This window comes from Lampris incognitus, chromosome 7 (assembly GCF_029633865.1).
Source record: "Lampris incognitus isolate fLamInc1 chromosome 7, fLamInc1.hap2, whole genome shotgun sequence".
NCBI lineage: Eukaryota > Metazoa > Chordata > Actinopteri > Lampriformes > Lampridae > Lampris > Lampris incognitus.
The window spans coordinates 5,857,427-5,882,448 of record NC_079217.1 but is presented as its reverse complement, the minus strand read 5'-3'; the positions used below and the strand labels follow the sequence as shown (position 1 = coordinate 5,882,448).

The window sequence follows — 25,022 nt, the reverse complement described above, 5'->3', positions numbered from 1 at the left end:
ACTTCGATTCAATGAACCTCCTCCAGCCTCACCTCACAGTTATTAACCTGGCAACATCCCTCCATCAGCACACTCATTCAACCCATTCACAAAACACTCACCACTTTTCACACAAGGCTTCTCCACAAGCTTCCGGCTTCGCCGTGTGTGTGTGTGTGTGTGCTTTGTGGAATAAAATGTGTAAACGGAGCGCCATAGTAACCAGGAAGGACACCGCATACGTGCCTACGCTTGTGTATATGCACCTTTGTCAGTGTCAATCCATCCATTACCCGAACCGCTTATCCTGCCCTCAGGGTCGTAGGGATGCTGCAGCCTATCCCGGCAGTCATTGGCGGCAGGCAGGGGAGACACCCTGGACAGACCACCACACACACACCTGGGGACAATTTAACATGGCCGATTCAACTGACCTACATGTCTTTGGACTGTGGGAGGAAACCCATGCAGACACGGGGAGAACATGCAAACTCCACACAGAGGACGACCCCCAAGGTTGGACTACCCCGGGGCTCGAACCCAGGACCATCCTGCTGTGAGGTGACCGCGCTAACCCCTGCGCCACCGTGCATTTTTACATACGTGTGCTCTGCATACTGATGATGCATGTACACGCATGTGCATGTTTATACATGTGCATATTTGCCTGTGCCAAAAATGCCGTTTGTGTGTGTGTGCAGGTGTGTGCGTGTACATTTAGTAGCCAGTGGCAGTGCACCAAGTCACGTGAGCCCCTTTATTTCGCAGCATGGGGGGGAGCAGTAAATGAAAACCGCCGGCCTGCGAGCGAAGATGTGCCAGCCGTGTCACAATCTATCAGGCGCCCTGGTTACAGACGCTGGCTGGCCCCTCGGTGCCAAGGCTGAAATATGGTGGCAGCCATGGACACCTCACACTCAACCCCGTTTATTCCAGCACACACACACACACACACACACACACACACACACACACACACTGATGGGCTGTCTGTGCTCTGCACCAAATCCAATATTACTAATTAAACTACAAGTATTTTTGTATCCACCGGCAACCTGAAGGGGCACGACTTGTTGCTTAGTAAATAGCTTTAATTAAAACACATCGGCTAATAAGGTCGAGAGAAAACAAGAAATACTAATGAAGGGCAGAAGAAGAAAAAAAAGAAGGGTCACGGGGTTTTTCGGAGCTCAGTCAGGCCCACGGTGTCGGGAATGAATTTCTGAGCCATGTAAGGAGACATACTGAAAGTCACTCAGCACCATGTGAACGGAATCAGAGAGCAGAAACCCTGCAGGTCAGCTTGAGCTTTTACATGCGGGACTCCTGACCGAGGCCGGGTACCGCCGGGGCCCCGCAGCCTGCAGGTTCCCCGTGTGTCAGCTGGTTTGGGATGATGTGATTAAATGCAACGTAAACACAACAGCACCTGAACCGATAGGGGCTGCGAGACGGGTCAATATCCACTCCTGGACAACGTACAGAGAGGGAGCAATCAACAGCTTGGTAGGGTCCATTGTACATTTTTGAGCGCCCCCTGGCGGGTTAATCCAGCCATGCTCCTGACTCATGCTGAAGGCGCTAAACGGCAAGACTAAAAATCCATTTGTTTATTTCTACCCCCGCCCCCTTTTCTCCCCAATTGCATCCGGCCAACTACCCCACTCTTCCGAGCCCCTGCTCCATCCCACTCCTCCGAGCCGTCCCGGTCGCTGCTCCACCCCCTCCGCCGATCCGGGGAGGGCTGCAGACTACCACAGGCCTCCTCCGATACATGTGGAGTCGCCAGCCGCTTCTTTTCACCTGACAGAGAGGAAATTCGCCAGGGGGACGTAGCGTGTGGGAGGATCACGCTATTCCCTCCACCCGCACCCGAACAGGCGCCCCGATCGACCAGAGGAGGCGCTAGTGCAGCAACCAGGACACATATACACCCACATCCTGCTTCCCACTCGCAGACACGGCCAATTGTGCCTGTAGGGACGCCCGACCAAGCCGGAGGTAACACGGGGATTCGAACTGGCGATCCCGTGTTGGTCGGTAAAAAAAAAAAGTATTTTTTTGATCTGACACAAGTCACTACATCGTGACACAGGTGTGACCTATATGAGACTATAAAGTGTACTTGCACCGTCACTGGTAAGGGCTGAACTAGATGTTCATGGTGTAAGAAAACCTGGACTAGATCCTGCCCTCGCCAGTAAAGCTGATGCGTGAGAAGCACACAGAACGACCATCTGTAACGTGAATGTCTTACGTGACTGGGAGAACACAAAAGACCGTTCGGGAAACAAACCACAGTCTAACTCTTAATTCCCTCACCAACACACTGGCTCCTGACGGCTCCGTGCATCCAGTCTCAACCAAATCCATCTCTTCTCACATCAGGCAACACTTTTGTCACGGTCATGCTATATTACGAGTCTCGCTTCCGCACAAATGGAAGACTCCATCACGCACCTCAGTCCTGACTGACTGGCTAACACTCCAAGATGTCGTGATCTGAAGAGTCACCCCTCCCTTACTGCTGCTCCGTTTCGTATTCCGCTCGATGTCCCCGAGCTTTTCTAAAACCAGACAAAAGCCCTGCCTGTCATAGCCGACTGCTTTAATAATTCTGTTTGTAGCCGCTGCACATACGGCCGTCTCCCTGCAGCAGGCGCCACTATTAATTAACAAGGCTGAGCGGAGGCGTTCCCCAGGTGTTCGTCTAGGATATCAGGCCGTCGGCTATGCGTAGTATGGCGAGTATCCCGTGAACTGTGTTTGCCTCCACGGTGTACGAGCCCCGCTCTTGATGAGAGTGACAGTGAGCTGCTTCAACCCAGATTTGCATGACAAGATGGATGAGCAGATTGAAATGCTCCACAATGCACCGCTTGTCATTGGAACTGCAAACGGATATTAGCATAATTATGCGGCGCTTGTGCTACAGGAGGCACTGTGACTAACGTTATGTTCTGCAGAGTTAACACCCTGCCACGGACAAAGGGACCGCCACTCGGTATGTAACCACATTACAACGCCACAAGGCTGTCACATAATTCATACCGCTGTCAATGGCGATGACCTCAGTATGGGTCAAAAGAAACAAAACAGGGGGCGCCCGGGTGGCGTGGCGGTCTATTCCGTTGCCTACCAACATGGGGATCGGCAGTTCGAATCCCCGTGTTACCTCCGGCTTGGTCGGGTCTCCCTACAGACACAATTGGCTGTGTCTGCAGGTGGGAAGCCGGATGTGGGTATGTGTCCTGGTCGCTGCACTGGCGCCTCCTGTGGTCAGTCGGGGCGCAAGGGGGAGGGGGAACTGGGGGGAATAGCGTGATCCTCCCACGGGCTACGTCCCCCTGGTGAAACTCCTCACTGTCAGGTGAAAAGAAGCGGCTGGCGACTCCACATGTATCGGAGGACACATGTGGTAGGCTGCAGCCCTCCCCGGATTGGCAGATGGGGTGGAGCAGAAATCGGGACGGCTCGGAAGAGTGGAGTAATTGGCCAAATGAAATAGGGGGGGGGGGATAACAATAAAAGAAAAAAAAACAAAGTTAAGGTTTTGGAGCGGCCTGGTCAGAGTCCGGACTTGAACCCCATCAAGATGCTGAGGCAGGTCCTTAAACGAGCAGTTCATGCTCGAAAACCATCCAGTGTCAACTAAATTACAGAAATTCTGCAGAGAAAACTGGGCAGACGTTCCTCCATAGCGACGTGAATGACTAATCTCCAATTACAGGAAGCGCTGGCTGCAGTTGTTGCTTCTCGAGGTGGCACAACCCGTTATTAAGCTCAGGAGGGAAATTACTTTTTCACACTGGTGACATGGGTGTTGGAGAGCTTTTTTCCTTCAATAAGTGAAACGATCTTTTAAAAACTGTATTCTGTGCTCACTCAGAAGATTCGAAACCATTCAGTGTGACAAATATGCAAAAATAGAGGAAATCAGGAAGGGGGCAAATACTTTTTCACAGCACTGCTGTGAAAAATGTCTGTGCAGCTCAAGAGAAACTACCGTTGCAGTTACTGTGTTACGTCAGGTGTTTGATGGCTGCAGTTCGGAGGTCGCGCCAGAGCACAAGGAATGGATGGGCCATCAACTGTGACGGGGGCGCATTTTGTTCACCTCATATAGTAGGATTTATTAAGTGTATGATTAACATTGCACGGGCGGCATGGTGGCGCAGTGGTTAGCACGGTCGCTTCACAGCAAGAAGGTCCTGGGTTCGAGCCCCGGGGTAGTCCAACCTTGGGGGGGGGGTCGTCCCGAGTCGTCCTCTGTGTGGAGTTTGCATATTCTCCCCGTGTCTGCGTGGGTTTCCTCCGAGTGCTCCGGCTTCCTCCCAGTCCAAAGACATGTAGGTCAGGTGAATCGGCCATATTAATTGTCCCTAGGTGTGAATGTGTGTGTGTGTGAGCCCTGTGATGGACTGGCGGCCTGCCGCCCAGTGACTGCTGGGATAGGCTCCAGCATCCCCGCGACCCTGAGAGCAGGATAAGCGGTTTGGATAATGACTGACTGAATGAATAAATAACATTATCATGGTTCATGAAAGAAATAAACTATGACTTGGACACGTACATACTGTCACTTTATGGACACTGGCGTGCACGCACCACACCACAAAACTACAGGTTATAAAGTAAGACCACATGGGGGAAATCTGTTAAATACTTTGCATTTAATACAGTTCTGCAAGAGGTGATTCTACATAGTGAATAAACCTACACACTGGACCACCACCTTCACAGGCTGCACAACAAATTAAAGGATAAACAACATCCTTTGGGCCACATCGAGAACCGGTATGCATAATTCTACAACCATATGCGCGCTCATCCAGAAACGGAGCCACAATTACAAAAGTGCAAACAATACCGCTCTTAAACAGCAGCGTGCAAAGCGGGAGAGACATTTTCCCAAGGTGCATACACGGATTTATGAGCTCGCCACTACAACAGCTGGAGCCTCCGACGGAGTGCAGAGCTGAGCGAACATCAGCCAAATCATTAGCTTGAGCTCTGTTGTCACTGCCACGACTTACTGCTGATGTGGGTGCTGCTCCAGACCCCGTTATACCCACATTAACTGAATGATGGCTAAGTTGTGCACTGCGCTAAGTTTTAGCTTAGCTTACCGCCAAGAAAATGCCCCCTTAGTGCCGCCCACCTAACGTCTCTGCATAATTAGGAGTTCAACCGAGCAGTCTAACTGACTGGATGGTCACACAATGCGTATATGGAAGTTGGTTTTAATTGGCTAGGCAGGGCGTTGTTATTTTTATTTTTTTGGGGGGGGGGGGGGAGGATTTTTCCCCCCAATTGTACTTGGCCAATTACCCCACTCTTCCGAGCCGTCCCGGTCTCTGCTCCACCCCCTCTGCCGATCCGGGGAGGGCTGCAGACTACCACGTCTCCTCTGATTCATGTGGAGTCGCCAGCTGCTTCTTTTCGCCTGACAGTGAGGAGTTTCGCCAGGGGAACGTAGCGCGTGGGAGGATCACGCTATTCCCCCCCCACTTCCCCCTCCCCCCACCAGAGGAGGTGCTAGAGCAGCGGCCAGGACACACACCCACATGCAACTTCCCACCCGCAGACACGGCCAATTGTGTCTGAAGGGAACTCCTGACAAGCCGGAGGTAACACGGGGATTCAAACCAGCAATCCTCGTGTTGGTAGGCGACGGAATAGACCGCCACGCCACTCGGGAGCCCTGGGGGCTGTTATTTTTAGTGAAAAATGGTTTGCTAAATGTAAACTGTCACCGTTTTGTGCTTTATTTTGCACTAGCGTTAAGTCTTCCATTACCAAATTGTGTGACTTCATTTTACTTACAGTTGCAAAAATATTTCAGCTTTGTTTGTTTTTTTTTTTGGTCAGGGAGGAAATTCACCTGAGGGGGCACAGTGACATTATTTGGATGGGCCTGGACCCTCAAGGCCCACCCGTAACGCCGACGCAGGTTTAGTCATAATCCTAATTAGGGGGAGATCGTCATTAAAAAGTGTACCCTTACAAAAGGCGCACAAAGGCTAAACCTTGACCATCCAAACTCAAGCCGTTTAAATGATGATAACCGTTCATCTTGACTATAACGTCCTTTTAAGTGGTCGGTAAAATGCTGCGGGGGCAGGTTCGGGGGGCGGGATGAGAGATTTTACAGGTTTTTTTTGTACTGCACAAGAGAGGAACGTAAAGTTGTGTATTCCTAGCAGGCCTGGATCTTAACGGGCCAGTCTTCAGATTTCCTGTCGACGGCAAATCCGCAGTCAACGCCATCGCAAGACAGGCTGTGGCCCGCAACTGAGGACGGTGACGTCAATACAGCAGTACTCACGAAAACATGGGAGGTGGATATGGGAGGTGGATATGGGAGGTGGATATGTTTGGTCCTCGCCGAAAAACACCTGAAGAAATCTCCAAATGATGGAATAGAGCGTCATATGTATGTGATGAGTCGGCCCCATTAATGTGAAGGTATGAGTCACACTCATGCACGCCCCGCCGCCACCAAACCCGTTTACATCGCTGTGCTCCGATTACTCTTCTGTTGGTCCTGGCGTGAGCGACGGCTGAGGGAATACCGTGGTAACAGCCACATGTGGGTCTGGAGAGACGGGATGTATCGGAGAGGCACTGCTCACTTTGTGCTCTGGGCCAAATGGGTATATCGAATGCAACATGCAGCAATAAATAAATACAAACAGGGCCAAAATCTAATCTACGCTTGGTGATTACCTCACTCTCCCGAGCCGCCCCGGTCTCGGCTCCAGCCCCTCTGCCGATCCCGGGAAGGCTGCAGACGACCGCATGCCTCCTCCGATACATGTGGCGTCGCCAGCCGCTTCTTTTCACCCGACAGTGAGGTGTTTCGCCAGCGGGACGTAGCGCGTGGGAGGATCACGCTACTCCCCCGACCCCCCCGAACAGGCGCCCTGATCAACCGGAGGAGGCGCTATAGTTCAGCATCCAGAACACATACCCAAATCCGGCTTCCCAACCGCAGACACGGCCAATTGCGTATGCAGGGACACCCGATCAAACCGGGGGGGGGGGGTAAGATGGGGATTCGAACTGGCGATCCCCGTGTTGGTGGGCAACGGAATAGACCACCACGCTACCCGGACGGACACCCCAACTGACTGTTTGACGTACATGCTGGTTTTCTGTCATATAGATTTATATCGGCCCACAATGGAGAGTCGGCTTCATTCTGTGAATAAAAACATTGGATGAGCTGAGCTCGAGCTTGCGGTGGCTTTACCGTCCACAACGTCCCCTGCCTGCGTGCATGTGGGACATGGATTCGATAGCTTTTCCTCCCATTTTCCCCAAGAAACAGTTTGAAAATTAGAACGACAGCCCACGGTGCACAGCAACTTAATGAGCTATGCTATATCGGGGAGAGGGAGAGAAAAGTGTCTGCGAGGATTCGAGGTAATCCGTTGATGAAAAGATCCCCTAAAAACTGCGTCTCCATTCCATAAGTGTAGCAGCATGGAGGAGATAAGGCCGACTGAGCCGATAAGGCATCAAATCAGCCTCATCCAGCCCCATATAACCTCGGCAGACTCCCTGTTATTCTGCCCCAATTAAGCTCTGAAGGCTGTCAAATTGCCGCTTAATTGCTCCCCCGTTTCGGAATGGCTGTCTTAGTGCCGTGCCATTAGGGCTGCGGCGACGGAGCCTCGCACCCGCAATGATGAAGGAGCGGCCTCGGATATGAGGAGCGGTTGCGAGCCTGTGGGTGGATGACCCACATAATGAGGATCTCCGTCTGCCTTGTCTGGAGGGCACCTGCATCGCCCTGCGCAGACAGACAAAGAGGTCTCCTCCATTTCCTGCGACAGAGAGGCGCCTCTACATGCCGACGCCGAACCCTGCAGGGGGCGAGAAGGCAATGTTGACGCCGTTACGTTTTTGAAGAACGGACCCGTCGAAATGACTTTTTACCCCTCGAAATGTGACACGGGTTGTTTAGCAGCTGCAAGAGAAAAACAATTCTGTAGCTTTTACATCATGTGTACTTAACTGGATGTGCTGTGGCGACGATTCAGGGTGGCGTGATTCACATCCTCTTTTCCAACTGTTTCATCTGTGTGTGTGTGTGCGTGCACGTTCGTGCCCTGAATCCCAGTCTCCAGCCAGCTCTGACAGGTTCCTTCATTAGCATGGAGAAATAATAATGAGAGCCCAGGGCCCCTCAGCGTCGCCACAGGCCTTCTGGGAAAAAAAAAAAAAACACGGGAAAGAAAACGGGCTGATTGTAAACGGGGGAAACATCCTTGGCGGGGAATTATCCAGCTCTGCCTTCCATAGAGGCTTGTTTATGTAAGAGTTCTTCTTTGAGGCGATTAGCGGTTCTGAGAGCTCCGCTCCTCGGTGCAATTTTCCCGCAAGCCGTAAAATCCAAGCGTGACAGTAAATTAACCGCACAAGAGCAAGCCCGTCCCGTGTGGCTGACGGGTCCCCGAGAGTTTACGTTAACCCCGCAAATAAAACCAGGCGGATCACACCCGCCGGTGCCGCGCTGTCATTAGAATACACGCCACCGAGGAACAACTGACTGAGTGCATGTCATGATCATCGGTGTGTGGGTGTAATGGAGGGACATGCAGTGAGCGTCAAGCCGGAGGGAAATAAACATGCTTTCTTTGACCACTTCCAGAGGAGAGACAAAAAACATGGTTTCTTCTCAAGAATGTCTGTGTTTGTTTTGTTTTGGTTTTTTTTTAATAGTTGGACTGCTCCCTTCAGGTTGGGGATGAGTTGTTGCCTCAAGTGAAGGAGATCAAGTATCTCTGGGTCTTGTTCAGGAGTGAGGGTAGGATGGAGCGGGAGATTGACAGGTGGATTGGTGCAGCATCAGCAGTAATGCGGACGTTGTACCGGACCGTTGTGGTGAAGAGGGAGCTGAGCCGGAAGGCAAAGCTCTCAATTTACCAGTCAGTCTTTGTCCCAACCCTCACCTATGGTCATGAGCTGTGGGTAATGACCGAAAGGGTGAGATCGCGGATACAAGCGGCTGAAATGAGTTTCCTCCGTAGGGTGTCTGGGCTCAGCCTTAGAGACAGGGTAAGGAGCTCGGACATCCAGAGGGAACTCGGAGTAGAGCCACTGCTCCTTCGCGTCGAAAGGAGCCAGTTGAGGTGGTTTGGGCATCTGATTAGGATGCCTCCTGGGCGCCTTCCTTTGGAGGTTTACCAGGCACGGCCAACTGGGGTAGACCTAAAACTTTGCTGGAGCGATTACATGTCCAATCTGGCCTGGGAACGCCTTGGAATCCCCCAGGAGGAGCTGGAGGGCGTTGCTGCGGAGAGGGACCCTACTTAGCTTGCTGCCACCGCGACCCGACCCCGGAGAAGCGGCTGATGATGAATGAATGGATGAATGAATGAATTAGGACCAGAGGGAAGACTGCCCCCTACTGGCCCACCAACACCACTTCAGGCAGCAACTCTAGCCAAGCCCGTGCCTGCTTAGCTTCCATCATTTGGCAGAGCCAGAGTACATGTTGGTATGGCTGCTGTAAGTGAGCACATTTCAGCAAAGTAAGGACATTTTGGCTGATCTTCACTACTTCAAGGGTCTATTTTAGGGTTAGGACTTGGGTTTGGGTTATAATTAGGTTAAGGTTAGGTTAAGGGTAAAGGTTAGGCATGTAGTTCTGATGGTGAAGGATAAAAGCCTTTACACTCAGAGGACGTAACGAATAAATGACACGAAAAAGCGAAATACCCCCCTGCGACTATTTCAGATCAAAACTATTCATACCAGCAGCAAGATGCGAGGGAGAGAGACACAAACTGTGGGTTCAGGTACAGTGTTGCAGTACGTGGGGACCTCCTCCTCTTCCCTGGACCCCCGCCTGTTGCCACTGCCCCACTGGGTGAACTTCCTCTGTTGAAGTGCGCTGCGACCGGCTCTGGGTCAGCAAGGAAGCGTTGCCTTGTTACCAACTTTACTACTACTGCTACTACTACTACTGAGACTTTTGGCTGGTCTCGTTAGGGGGCGCCACAACGGACCATCCATTTCCATCTCTTCCGGTCCTCTGCATCTTCCTCTGTCACGCCAGCCACCTGCATGTCCTCCCTCACCACATCCATAAACCTCCTCTTTGGCCTTCCTCTTTTCCTCTTCCTTGGCAGCTCCATATTCAGCATCCTTCTCCCAGTATACCCAGCATCTCTCCTCCACACATGTCCAAACCATCTCAATCTTGCCTCTCTTGCTTTGTCTCCAAACCGTCCAACCTGAGCTGTCCCTCTAATATACTCGTTCCTAATCCTGTCCTGCTTCATCACTCCCAATGAAACACTTAGCATCTTCAACTCTGCCACCTCCAGCTCCACCTCCTGTCTTTTCATCAGTGCCACTGTCTCTAAACCATATAACATAGTAGCTGGTCTCACTACCATCTTGTAAACCTTCCCTTTCACTCTTGCTGGTACCCATCCATCCAACCATTATCCAAATCACTTATCTTGCTCTCACAAATCACTCCTGACACTCTTCTCCACCCACTCCACCCTGCCTGCACTCTCTTCCACACTCCCCTTTACTTTGAACAGTTGACCCCAAGCATACTTCGCCACCTCTACTCCTTGCATCCTCACCATCCCGCTGTCCTCCCTCTTGTTCAAGCAAAGGTCTTCCATCTTGCTTCTACTGAATTTCATTCCTCTTCTCTCCAGTGCATACCTCCACCTCTCCAGGCTCTCCTCAACCTGCACCCTACTCTCACTACAGATCACAATGTCATCCGCGAACATCATCGTCCATGGAGACTCCTGCCTGATCTTGTCCGTCAACCTGTCCATCACCATTGCAAACAAGAAAGGGCTCAGAGCCAATCCTTTATGTAATCCCACCTCCACCTTGAACCCATCTGTCATTCCTACTGCACACCTCACCACTGTCACACTTCCCTCATACATATCCTACACCACTCCTACATACTTCTCTCCAACTCCCGACTTCCTCATACAATACCACACCTCCTCTCTCGGCACTCTGTCATAAGCTTTCTCTAAATCTACAAAGACACAATGCAACTCTTTCTGGCCTCCTCTATACTTCTCAATCAACATTCTCAAAGCAAACATCACATCTGTAGTGATCTTTCATGGCATGAAACCATACTGCTGCTCACTGATCGTCACCTCTCCTCTTAACCTAGCTTCTATTACTCTTTCCCATATCTTCAGGCTGTGGCTGATCAACTTTATACCTCTGTAGTTACTACAGCTCTGCACATCGCCCTTATTCTTGAAAATCGGTACCAGTATGCTTCTCCTCAGGCATCCTCTCACTTTCCAAGATTGTGTTAAACAATCTAGTTAAAAACTCCACTGCCATCTCTCCTAAACACCTCCATGCCTCCATAGGTAGTATGTGGAGGCATGGAGGTGCCTACTACTACTCTACTACATCCAAAAGTAAGCTACATAAGCTACTCACTATTCTGATAGCCTAGCTGTTCAGCAATGCTCCTCCACACGTTGTCCTTGAGTTCATTGTCTTTATACTTTTTGTGTCCTTTGTCTTGTAATATCGGGTGATGAAAAACACAAACAACCAACAGGTCCGCCATTGTCATTAGAAGTTGTGAGGTGATGCCTGTCCCGCACAGCATAATTGGTTGACGGCTTTATTCGAGGCACCAAAGCTCAGATAGGTCGACCTCGTTCCGAAAAAAAATTATGTCACTTTTCACCGTGTGATATTCGTGTTCTGTGTGAAAGTACAAGTTAAAAAAAAAATATACTGACGTGCGAATTAATCCCATGAAAGAAATGCTCTCGGTGCGTAAAGGCCTTCAGGGTTATGAGACAGAGTTAAGGGAAGAATATAGTCAGTGAGGGGTCCTCACAAGTATCGAAAAACAAGTGTGCGTGTGTGTTTGCAAATTTGTGTGAGGGTGTTTTCGAGTGTGGGTTTGTGTGTCCTCATGTGCACAACAGATGGGCCTTTGAGCGACACAGCAATAACTGCCCTCCTGGGTTCCTAAGTAGCATTGTTATTTTTCAACATTTTATCCCTGGATGTGCAGGAGGCAAAACAGGCGTGACGCCTCTGCACTGTTACAGCCCTCAAATTTCTGTACAACCCTACTGCCCCCAGTCACTGCCCTCCCCCTGCTAACGTCAATCACAGGGCTTGACAGAAAACTCGCCTCCTGCCCATTACGTTCTCCCAGTCGGTGTCTTTGGGTGTTAATTCAGGAAAAACATCTCTGCCACAGAAAGGGAGTCAGGCAACTGAAAACAAGGGAGAGTCCCACAACACAAATACAGTTGCCAGGGAGATGGACTAAATGAAGTGTGTGATGAAAAGATGAACGAGGCCAAAGCACTGATCCACACAGCTAACCTGTCCTTGGTTTTGCATGTCGGAGGCTTTAGACCTTTACTTGGTGGAAGAACCTGATTGTGATTATGAAAGAGCAAGCACATAAACAGAAGGATCTTTTCACTCTTCAAACAGGCCAAATTTACATCATTAAATGTTATTTACATTTCATTAAATTTTCCCATTCCAGGTCTTAACAAAGTTGCTCACATGGAGTAAAGCCCTGATTTTTGGGGGTTTTTTGAGAAAGGCAAATAAGTGGATATGGTTGTAAGAAAATATTGATGCGCGATTGATCACGATACTATCACAATAACGTATCGACTTTCAATTACACATAAAGAGATGTGCCACAACTTCGCTGTTTTGTTTAAATCTCTGACCACGAGGTGGGCAGATGCAGTATTGTAACAGGGCTGCACAGAATCACAACAGGCATTGCTAGTGCTATATACTAGTGGTAGCTATGACTCTCTAAAGGTGTGTTTAAACTGAATGCAATACGAAATTTAGGAGCAACACAAATGCATGAAAAGTCAACGCCAGGCGTTGAATGGGCGGAGTTACTCGTGGTGAAACCGCGAGCTACGTGAAATGGGCGACATGAGTGTTCTCTTGAGTTAAAAAACTGTCCCGCTCGAGCGAAAAGTTTGCCTGGCGAAAGCCAATAACCTTCAAGTAGATTTAGAAGCCACGCCCACCTTTCAGAAATCCCTTCAGTCAAGACGGAGAACAAACTGGCCGCTGACACCAGGTTCGGCGGGACTTCCGACAAAGGCAACAACACAGCAACGGCACTGACTCTGTCACTGATCCATGATCACAAGGAAGGACAAACTGCCTGTCGGCGGTATTTATATATATGCTAATTAACTAGCTAGCTAGCAACTCAAGTGCATCTAGATGTCTTTTATTGTGTCTAACAAACTTGCTAGCAGTGCTGGTGCAATCAAAAATGCTTGCTGTGAAGTGGCGCGAAATTTGCCTGTTCGTGTTTCAGGCAAGCGAGCAAACCCGAGCGAGGAAAGCGAAGCGAAGGTTAAAATGCACAGCAACATCTAAGTGTGCATAAAAGCAACGCTTTACTCTGATTTTATGCACATCGAGGTGTTTTCCTTATGACATTTTTAGAGCGAGGGAGAGAGACTTTATTCATCTTATAGCTGACACACACTGGATGCACACACACACACATGCAGGGAGTGGTGGCTGAAGAAATGTAGCTTCTGCATTTTTCCCATCCTTCTGTCCTTCCTCCAGGGGCAGCCAGCAGCACTGGACAGCCCTTTCCTTCAGCGCATGGGTCCAACTCCAGGTGGACACCCATGTAGTGGTCGGGGACAGGACAGGAGAGTGTTCTGCATGTTTTTATTGGGGTTCTTTTTTGATGCTAGAGGAACCCCATGTGACCACAGGGAGAACACACAGACAGCCACTGCACACCGACAGGCCTGGGGAGAACATGCAACTGCCCCAGCGCTCACCCAACCCCGGGCAGGAATTGAACCCAGGACTTTCTTGCTGTGAGTGCAAGTGCTGCGGCACCGAGCCGCATTATACAATTTTGACAAATATAGCAATATATCGCAATGTTTGTAGTATCATAATATATCGCAATACGTCGTATCGTGACAGTTGTATTGCGATACAAATCGCTTCAGCGATTTCTTGCCAGTACGCTGCCCTGTGAGCGAATGTAAACAAAGAGCCACCGAAAACTCTGGAAGACGTGTTTGCTTCCACAGAAGGTGTTTCAGACTACCACTGATACCGATGCTCATTCTTTAGGAACAGCCATGATAATGAATATCTACCGCCGCAGACACCGAAACACACCGAACAAACGAGTGACAAATCACACGGTAAATAACGGGGTAATTAGACCGACAGGTGATTATGAACAAACGCATTCTTTCTACGAGTGCTTTGAGTAGATGGATGGACAAAACAGTAATGTCATCCCTTTCAGTGTGATCCTCTGTCCACTGAGCAGCTGCCCTCGGGAATTAAAAGCAAATTAACAATTCAAAACAGAGGCAGTCTAAAAGGTTACTCGTTAAATATTCTGCATAGCAACATGCTTGCAGAAGATTAGAAATGTCATCGGCGTACTAATTAGCATCGCACTGTCTGTTTCGTGGTCCTTGGTCAATATATTTTTCCAATTAACCCCGGCCACCTATTCTAAGTTGGCGCCTACAACTCACCGCTACCTCCCGGGGCCAGGCTTGGTCAGTTGAAAATCAGCATTCATCTAAGACCGCCCAGACTCTCCACCTGACTCCTTAGAAAAACAGTGGACTCATTCAAATAATGAAATGTAACACTGGCAGTCAGTTTAAAAATCCAAATAAAAAGGCTGCTTGGCTGTGAATTCACCCACACAGGAAAAACTGCCAAATGGCGCCCAATATCACAGCTTATTGCCGCTCTAGTCATCTAGCGCTCTCCGCTAAGTCACACTGGGAGGACGTAGATCAGCGAGCGCCAACTGAAACGTCGAATGAAAAACAGCAATGGAAACACCACATCAACACTAGTGTGAAAAAAAATATTTAGGAGGAGGCCATTTTTGGCTCAGCCACTCACTTGGAAACCAGGGAGAAGGCTTCGGCACACACAGCCGGGCATGGCACTAGCTTGATCATCACATGTTCGGCGGCAGCCTGGAAATGCGCCCGCGTCACCTTCTCCAGCACCGATGCCAGCGTGGTGACGTCGCCAGCTTTTGTGCTCGGGTCCCCACCCGCCGTGTCCAGGATGTTGCCCCCGTGCACCACCAGCAGCAACACGTGGGTCCTACATTTCCCCTGCAGAGATTGGAGGAGGGGAGAAGGAGACATAGGAGAGACAAGGAGGGGAGGGGAGGGTCAAAAGGGGAAGGAAGAACGAGAGAGGAAAGTGATGCGGCCCCTTTGGCAAGGACACGCAGAATAACACTGGCGCATGAAAGCCCAATAACCGGGTAATTCTACTTGTCCTTGGCAGGTTGGGTGAATGGATGCACTGAGGGACGGTTTCATTGTGATCCTACCTCTGTGTCCTCCAGTCCTTCAATGCTGCTCTGAGGATCGCAGTGTGGGCCACCGAGGTGGTACAGACTCTCTGTGTGGGGCGGGTAGGGGTCCGGAGGGTGTGGGAGGGGAAGTAGAACGTTAACGATGAGAAGATACGTGAATGGCAAAGAGACAGAGAGAGTTGTGAGACAAAGAGAGAAAGAGCAAAGGAGGGTGGGGAGTCATTACAGGAGAATCTCTGATTACAAAGGCAAAAATGGTTATTGATTAGGGCAGATGGCTCATTCTAAATTTTGATGTTAGACTATTCCCTTTCTCTTTATTCCTCCTCTCAGCTATAGGTCATGGATCTGTGTACACTAATTGGAAAGAAGAAGAACAGTCTACAGTACAAAAAACTAAGTTTTTCATGTTTTGTGATTTAACTTTAAAATCTTTCAGTAATATCTTGTTTCAATAAGGAAACGAAATCTGCCATTAAGGTGATTTTTGTTTTCAGTGTGTAACATTCTTTGCAAGAAAGTAGGTTATCAATAATAGCTCTCCCATTCTTCCATTTTTTTTTAAGATATTGAAATTTCCTCTTGCATATTTCTGTCAAGTGGCACCGCATTGAAAACATGTGGACTTCTCCGACTCCACTGACATAACCTGAGAAGATGTGATGTACCGCCACCATAGCATCTGCGTCCACTTCATAATAACTGGATTTTGGCTTTTCCGATGCAGACGAAACAACACACTCCTTTATAGGGCAGAGAGATGAGGGGAAGTGGACATATTTTCACCCACCTGTGCTGTTTGGCAGTTTGGATCTGTGTTGTGCAGCAAATCATGGGAATCTGGCCAAACTCATTACCCTTCTCTGAAAGCCTCGGCACACCGTGTCATCTTATTCCTGAGGTTCTCTTTCTCGCTCTCTTTCCAGTTTACACTCAATTTTCCACTGTTCTCTCTCTCGCTCACCCACTCTCTATCTCTCTCTTTCGCGCTCCAGTTTACACTAAATTTTCCACCGTTCTTTCTCTCTCTCTCTCTCTCTCTCTCTCTCTCTCGTTTACTCAATCTTCCACTGTTCTCTCTCTCTCTCCCTCTCACCCACCCACCCATCCACTCTCTCTCTCCCTCTCTCACTCACCCCCCCCCTCCCTTTGGGCAGACTTGGCACTGTGCTTTGCTTGCAAGTTGTTTATCTGGTCTCCTCGTCTGGGACTGGCTGTCAGAGGAGACTCACATGCTCATGGGTTGTCAGCTCCCTTTCCTCTCTGTTCCCAGACCATAGCCTGTCCGTCTGTCTGTCCATCCACCTGTCTGTCCGTCTGTCCATCCGTATGTCTGACCGTCCATACGACTGTCTGTCTTTCCATCCGTCTGTCTGTCTGACTGTCCATCCATCCGTCTGTCCATCCATCCGTCTGTCTGACCATCCATCTGTCTGTCTGTCCATCCGTCTGTCTGTCCATCCGTCAGTCTGCCCGTCCATCTGTCTGCAGCCCAGCCTGCCATTCGGTCTCAAGCCACCTCCTGTCTGCCTGGAAGTGCAGTCAGTGCACACAAGGGATGCTGCACACGGTGCTATTTTGGTCATAAAGTAAAGGGAAATGGACGGGGGAGCAACTCCCTGAAAACCGACAGGGAGAATGGACAGCGCCATTAAAAAGGCCGGTTAAGTGTTTTATGAAACAAAAGTCTCGTGGGATTAGTGCAAATAATCCACCTTCACAAAAGCCTTAATCTGGTAATAATCGACAACTCTGTGGTTTCACCAAGTGTGGCAGCCAAAAATCTTGGATGGTACGTTTGATTCCAGCCTCTCCTTTAAAGAAATCACCAAGACTGCCTTTTTTCACTTACGTAACATAGCTAAAATCCCGTCTTTCCTGACCATGGCTGACGCAGAGAATCTAATACATGCATTTGTTTCATCCAGACTTGATTACTGCAATGTTCTGGTTTCAGGTCTTCCACATGCTAGTACTAAAAGTCTTCAGATGGTTCAGAATGCTGCAGCTAGAATCCTAACTAAATCTAGGAAATTTGACCATATTACACCAATTCTTACCTCCCTTCACTGGCTTCCTATCCATGTTAGATCAGAATACAAGATGCTTCTGCTGACTTATAAAATCATACGTGGGCTTGCCCCATCATACCTGTCTGAGCTCCTGAAACTATACAGTCCATCTCGAGCTCTTCGTTCTCCAAGTACAGGGCTCCTGTGTGTACCCAGAGTTAAAAAGAAGTCAGCTGGTGGCAGCAGGGCCTTTTCCTATCGGGCCCCGTTCTTGTGGAATAACCTGCCTGCTGCCATCAGACAATCAGAGTCTGTTGAGTCCTTTAAATCCAAACTTAAAACTCATCTTTTAGCCTTGGCCTACGATTAGTTGCCTTTAAGTTGAGTGCTTCACAACCTGTACTGCATGGCAGGTCGGTTTCTGTCTCAGTGAATTTACCAACCACTGTTCTGCCCATGAGATTAAAACGTATAGATTATGACTAATTGATGACTTAATTGATAATGACTAACTTTCAGGGTCGCGGGGATGCTGGAGCCTATCCCCCCCCCAACCCAATGACTGCTGGGATAGGCTCCAGCATCCCCGTGACCCTGAGAGCAGGATAAGCGGTTCAGATAATGGATTTCCTATTGCAAAGTGTTCTCTTCTCTCACATGTCTTTTTTCTCTCTCTCTGAATGACGTCTTCTCCTTTCTCTTCTTCTGTGTGTTTGAATGGTGTCATATGAGTCTCCCCTGTGTGCACGTGCAGTAGGTCCTCCTCCCAGGTCTCCGTGGTGACGGTGGTTGCCACCTGGACGCTGCTTGGCATCCCCCCTCATCACATTTTCTTTTTATATATTTTATAAATCCATATAATTTCCCACCCGTAGGTGGGAAGCCGGATGCGAGTATGTGTTCTGGTTGCTGCACTAGCGCCTCCTCTGGTCGGTCGGGGCACCTGTTTGGGGGGTAGGGGGAACAGCATGATCTTCCCACGCTCTATGTCCCCCTGGTGAAACTCCTCACTGTCAGGTGAAAAGAAGCGGCTGGTGACTCCACATGTATCGGAGGAGGCACGTGGTAGTCTGCAGCACCTCCCGGGTCAGTCTGCTATGTCCTGTGGGCCCAGGGACCACGGCCCTGCCTGGAGCTGCGCCCGAAGAGGTAACACCAAGGGCGGTCTGACAGGACGCGGAAGCAGGGCAGGCTAAGCCAACTGCTGGCCCATGCAGACCGGCAGTTCCGATAACACCGAGGGCGGTCTGGTGACAGCCTCGCCTAGCGCTGACCGCGTTTTTGGCGTCGTCGTGTGGAGTGCGGGGAGGTGTGTCGAAGGTGTCTGGCTGAGGGAGCCTGGTCTGCTGTGTCCTGTGGACCCAGGGACCACGGCCCTGCCTGGAGCTGCGCCCACGGAGGAAACACTGAGGGCGGTCTGACAGGACATGGGGGCAGGGCAGGCTAAGCTAACTGCTAGCCCATGCAGACCGGCAGTTGCGACAGTCAACCTGGTGTTCGTTCTCTCGGACGGTGATTTTTTTTTTTGCCGTTTGGATATGTGTCTTTGTCTTTGTGTTGCACTGCTGTGGGCTGGGGTAAACGATAATCTGATAAAATACCAGTGTTACAAAGCCATCAATCAAAAACTTTTTTTTTTACTATGTTCTGTAAGGTGTCCTCTGAAAGGCGCCCACAAATAAAATGTATTATTATTATTATTATTATTATTATTATTCTTCATCACTCTGCAAGAGGAACAGGGAGTGGAAGAAGGAGAGCAACAGCAGCTCCGTCTCATTTGTTCGAGTGGCTCACATGCTGGCTCTTCCAAACCTCTTTCTTTCATGAAAAAATAAATCAGACCCTTGTTGGGTACTGCGGCTCGCTGACGTCATCGTCTTTCTGACAGGGGGGTAAGTGTGGCCTTCACCTGCCTCCCGCAGCTGTGGGCCCGATCCACTCCTGCAGAAAGACAACGGGGTTTCCATTCAAGCTGAAGCCGCTTTACACGGGGAGAGGACAGCACCCTCACGGTCGTCTCTACTCCGGTTCTTCTCTTTTTTCAGCTGGGTCTCGGGGGTCCTGCCAATCAATATGTGCATGTAGAGTAAAGACTCCGTGGTTTTTTGGTGCCCCCCCCCCCAAATCCAGTCTCCACGTCAGTAAACAGTGACTTTTCAGCAAACGAGAGCTGAGTTCAATGGCATCACCATGACAACTTCCAGCACCTCAAAGTCAGACTTCCTTTCACCGCATGCACACCTAGTGTGTCAGAAAGAAAGAGGACCATCGTGTTGGGCGGCACCGGCACGAGGTGCAGCCCACTGAAAAGTCAGTGAAAGATCGAGAGAGAGAGAGAGAGAGAGGGTTACAGACCTCGAGGGGAAGTTTTCGAAGAGGAAGAGGCTGAGAGAAAAATGCAAGGGAGGAGGGCAAGGGGGCCCACCTGACGGGAAGATGAACGACGCACTCGTGTTCTCAGCACTGTGTCATTCTGACCGGGCCAACATGACTTAGTGTGTGTGGTCCTCATAAATTTCATCAAGTATTTGGGTTTCCTTTTTTGCTCTCCTCTTCAACTACCAATTTAGCGGGGTTTCCACTCTGTCCTCTCTCTCTCTGTTTCATGAAGGGCTCTCTGTCCGTAACGTCCCTCTTCATCTCTCCGAAATTATATGTCTGTCTGTCTGTCTATGTGCTGTATCTCCCTCCAGAACTGGACTCTCCTTCAGTCTATCACTTTAAATCAGCCTCTCTCTCGCTCTCTCACACACACACACAACGGTCTCCGCAGGATCTGCCGACATGATAAATTCATCAGCTTACATCAGGACGATTGGGAAAAAGACACGATTGGGGGGGGGGGGGGGATGGCGTTCATCATCATCATACAAAATGGCTTTTGGATTACAGTTTGAGATCTATGCTGGGAATATGACCATTTTAAAATATCCCCAGCTTCCTGCCTGCTGCAGAGTGAGTCAAATTAGGGAGGACAGGCGCTGTTGTCCTTTAAGTATTAGTGTCTGTGGGCGTCCGGGTGGCATGGCGGTCTATTCCGTTGCCTACCAACACGGGGATCGCCGGATTGAATCCCCATGTTACCTCCGGCTTGGTCGGGCGTCTCCACAGACACAACTGGTCGTGTCTGCGGGTGGGAAGCTGGATGTGGGTGTGTGTGCTGGTCCACTGCACTAGCGCCTCCTCTGGTCGGTCGGGGCGCCTGTTCGGGGAGGGGGAATAGCGTGATCCTCCTACGCGCTACGTCCCCCTGGTGAAACTCCTCACTGTCAGGTGAAAAGAAGCGGCTGGCGACTCCACATGTATCGGAGGAGGCACGTGGTAGCCTGCAGCCCTCCACGGAGTGGCAGAGGGGGCGGAGCAGCGACCAGGATGACTCAGAAGAATAGGGCAATTCGCTGGATACAATTGGTGAGAAAAAAGGGGGGGGGGAATATCCACACAAAAAAAAAAGGAAGAAAAAGAAAAAGAAAAAAGTATTAGTGTGTGCAGAGGCGTGCATAAAACTTCAGAAGACAAGCTCCTTCTGCATGAAGCTCCACTTCTTTCCTCCCTACAGTGGTTTAGATTTAAATATGCAAGCCGTGCTACATGCAAACACAGTTTCATAGAAGAAGAAGCCCGTAGGTTTGTCCGTTGCAGAACACCGACTCTGTGACGCTCGGTTGGGACCGGGTGACAGCGGCCCAAGGACTCGCACTCATTGCCATCAATGATAACAAAGTTAGCTCCCTTTTTAGGAATGCCACTTCCATCTTGTGGAGTACATAACTCGCACTCCTGTCAATATCGGTTAAGCGGATATTGAGCAAATGCAGCACGAGAGTTCGGTTGGTGCCGCTTCGTCGGGGAGCGGCAGGCTAGGAGACCCGTTTAGCTTTCCTCGAAAACGGACGAGCGTCCCTCGCCGACCCCTGGCACAGCGGAGGCATGCTAACATGCGCCGCCATCTGTTCACTGGCGCTTGAGTCATGACCCATCATGTTGCTCTACTGTATAATGACTCCATGAGACGCCACCAGTCCAGCAGCATGGAACCCTGCTGACTGCTGACACACCGGTCTCAAACAGATCAACACGCACACGCATGCACACCAAGACACGCATGTGCGGACATGGAGAAAACATTACACACACACACACACGCAGCCCATGGTTAATGATCTGTGCTTCTCCCTGCCTGTGTGCAGTGACTGCTTTGCTGATCAGGGACCAGATAAAACCCCCAGCACGGCGGAGGCAAGGGAGCAGAGGCTCCTCTGACACCTGCAAGTGTGGAACATACTCCTTTTTCATGACTTTTTCCAAATGCCTTTTCTGCACCACAACAACAGCAGCTAATCAGCATTTATAACAGGTCAAGGAAGGTGTTCCTCATAACCAGTCATCAGCACATCCATCCATTATCCAATCCACTTATCCTGCTCTCAGGGTCGAGGGGATGCTGCAGCCTATTCCAGCGGTCAGTGGGCGGCAGGCGGGGACACACCCTGGACAGGCCGCCAGGCCTTCACACAGGGCCGACATGCACACACACACACACACACACACACACACACACACACATTCACACCTAGGGTCAATTTAGTACGGCCGATTCACCTGACCCACATGTCTTTGGACTGTGGGAGGAAACCGGAGCCCCCGGAGGAAACCCACGCAGACACGGGGAGAACATGCAAGCTCCACACAGAGGACGACCCGGGACGACCCCCCCCCCCCCCAAGGTTGGACTACCACGGGGCTTGAACCCAGGACCTTGTTGCTGTGAGGCGGCCGCGTTAACCACTGTGCCACCGTGCCGCCTCATCAGCACTTAATTTGTATATTTGACAAGTTTGAGGCGGGGGGAAGCACAGTGTCGAGCAGAGTGTCTCGTCGTACAGTGTTGTGTTACTGAAATAATGAGAGCATAACCTCGTTGCTGTGCTGTGACTTAGGGGAAAGATGAAAAATGCAGCAGATGTGGTCATCCACTTAACGAGGAGAGTAGAAGCCTTGCCACGAGACAAAACTTGCCCTCATGCCGAGCTGTGGGGCATGGGGCAATGTCAACATATCCCTGTGTTTGCTTTGTTTGTTTTGATTTTGGTGTTGGATTTCTTTATTTTTTTGTCCGCGGTATCTGAAATAAAAATCGCCGCACCCCTGCAGTCCTCTCCGCAGAAAAAAAAACACAACTTAACGGACGCGAGCCGCCATTCATTTATCATCACAACAACATAACTGAGACATATAAAATAAATGTGTTAAAATGTGACTGATCTAATTTATTTGGTCAGTATAATTGGAGACTGGAATCGAGCATTTAGAGAAACCTGTGATTATCATAGTGTACACACGTCTATATATATATATATATATATATATATATATATATCCATTCATTACACTTATCTGGCTCTCAGGGTCGCGAAGATGCTGGAGCCTACCCCGGCAGCCATTGGGCGGCAGGTGGGGAGACACCCTGGACAGGCCGCCAGGCCATCACAAGGCTGCAGACTACCATATGTCTCATTCCCATACATGTGGCGTCGCCAGCTGCATCTTTTCTGACAGTGAGGAGTTTCGCCAGGGGGACCTAGCGCGTGGGAGGATCCCGCTACCCCCCACCCCGAACAGGTGCCCCGACCAATCAGAGGAGTTGCTAGTGCAGCAACCAGGACACATACCCACATTCGGCTTCCCACCCACAGACACAGCCAATTGTGTCTGTAGGGACGCCCTCGCGTCAATCTATAGATGCTGCGTGTGCGCGTGTTGCCTGCGTGCCTCCTCTGAAACTGACTACGAGCCACTACTGTGTACAAACTACACTTTACTATTATACATCTCAACTGCATTAATTCTTAATTTTTCTAGTGTTGTTAGGAGAACATTTATTGTGCTCCTTTCGGACAATTTTCAGTGAAACATTTGCAGATTGGCATGCATATTTTTTTGGTATGAAAAACAAGTGTCAGATCCTCAGGTCCTGCTGTGGGAGGTGCTGGATCCGGCTGGATCCGGCACAAATGACGTCCTGCCAGATATGGTTTCGGGGGAGGTGAGAGACATATGGGTTTATTTCCTGTCGTTTCACATCCTCCTCCGGTTCTTGGAACTGCACGCAGTGATTGTTTTGGTTGGGTGTGATCTTCTTTTCTCAATGTGGCATCGCAGCACCGTCACGACTTCATGTTATTTCAGACAAACACATGCACAACCACATAGGAAAAAAACAACAACGCGTGCGCGCGCACACGCACTGGTATGTCTATAGTTGTGAGGACCCCTAATTAACTCCACTGATTCCCTAGCCCCTACCCCAAACCTTAACTGTCAGGAACTACATGACTAACCTTAACCCTAACCTTAAACTAAACCTAATTCTAATCCTAACCCTAAAACCAAGTCCTATCCCTAAAATAAACCCTTGACGAAGTGAGAACCGGCCACAATGTCCTATATCCAATGTCATTGTAAGAAAAGTGGGATGTAAAGGGTCGGACCTCACAAGAATAGCAACATGTGCCCAAACACAGACACACACTTACAGTATTAGGGTGTTCCCCCTATGTTTGTTTTGGTCAGCCCATCCATGTTCAAACCCGATTTTTTCCGCAGTCTCGTTCTCTGCCAAGTTGGTGCAGCTTTTCAAGCCGCTTGGCACATCGACTCATATACACAATATTTTGCACCAAACACGGGAAGAATTTATTCAGCCATTTTCTTACAGTGAGATGCTTCAGATCAATGTCAGATGATTAAAACTTTCATCGGCCACCATTATCTCACGTTCAACACCACAGACCCCTCTGATAATATATCAGTCTGTCCCGCCAAGGTTGAGGATGTGCCTTTCAGTGTCCACATTTATGTAACTGGTACTGAATTTAAAAAAAAGGTTTAATATTCTACAATTCTAAAAATGACAGGCCCATTCATTTTCTATGGAAAAAATTAAAAAAAGAAATCTAAATTATCTGGTGAGAATTCACTTGAGAGGGGAAGGCACGTGCAGAGGCAGTGGGAGAGGAGGAAGGGTAGGAGTGTGGGGGTGAGAGTCGGAACTTCAAATGTTGGCACTTGACTGGTAAAGGGAGCGAGCTGGCTGATATGAAGAAGAGAAGAAATGTAGGCATACTGTGTGTGCAAGAGACCAGGTGGAAGGGGAGTCAGGCCAGGAGCACCGGAGGGGGGCTCAAACTCTTCTACCATGGTGCAAATGGGAGGAGAAATGGGGGAGGGGTAATTCTGAAGGAAGACTATGTTAAGAGTGTTCTGGAGGTGAAAAGCTGGAAACTGAAGATGTGTTGATGAATGTTATCAGCGCATATGCCCCGCAAGTTGGGTGTGAGATGGAAGAGAAAGAAGAATTATGGAGTGAATTGGATGAAGTGGTGGAGTGTGTACCCAGTGGGGAGAGAGTGGTGATTGGAGCGGACTTAAATTGGACATGTTGGTGAAGGGAACAGAGGTGATGAGGAGGTGATGGGTAGGAATGGTGTCAAGGAGAGGAATTTGGAAGGACAGATGGTGGTGGATTTTGTAAAAAGGATGGAAATGGCTGTGGTGAACACATGTTTCAAGAAGAGAAAGGAACACGGGGTGACGTATAAGAGTGGAGATATAGTCCACCTGTGTGGACTATATCTTACGCAGGAGGTGCAATCTGAAAGGGA

At 49.6% G+C, this 25,022-nt stretch overlaps 1 protein-coding gene across 1 annotated transcript in view; it reads right to left on the bottom strand.

Moving 5' to 3' along the window:
* pitpnm3 (PITPNM family member 3) overlaps positions 1–25,022 on the bottom strand; it is a 148,913-nt gene that overhangs the window by 49,903 nt on the left and 73,988 nt on the right. The window contains exons 3-4 of the mRNA XM_056283491.1: positions 15,359–15,429; positions 14,914–15,134 (exon numbers count right to left, since the gene is read on the bottom strand). Coding sequence (XP_056139466.1) covers positions 14,914–15,134; positions 15,359–15,429 — 292 coding nt within the window. The remainder of the gene's footprint in view (positions 1–14,913; positions 15,135–15,358; positions 15,430–25,022) is intronic.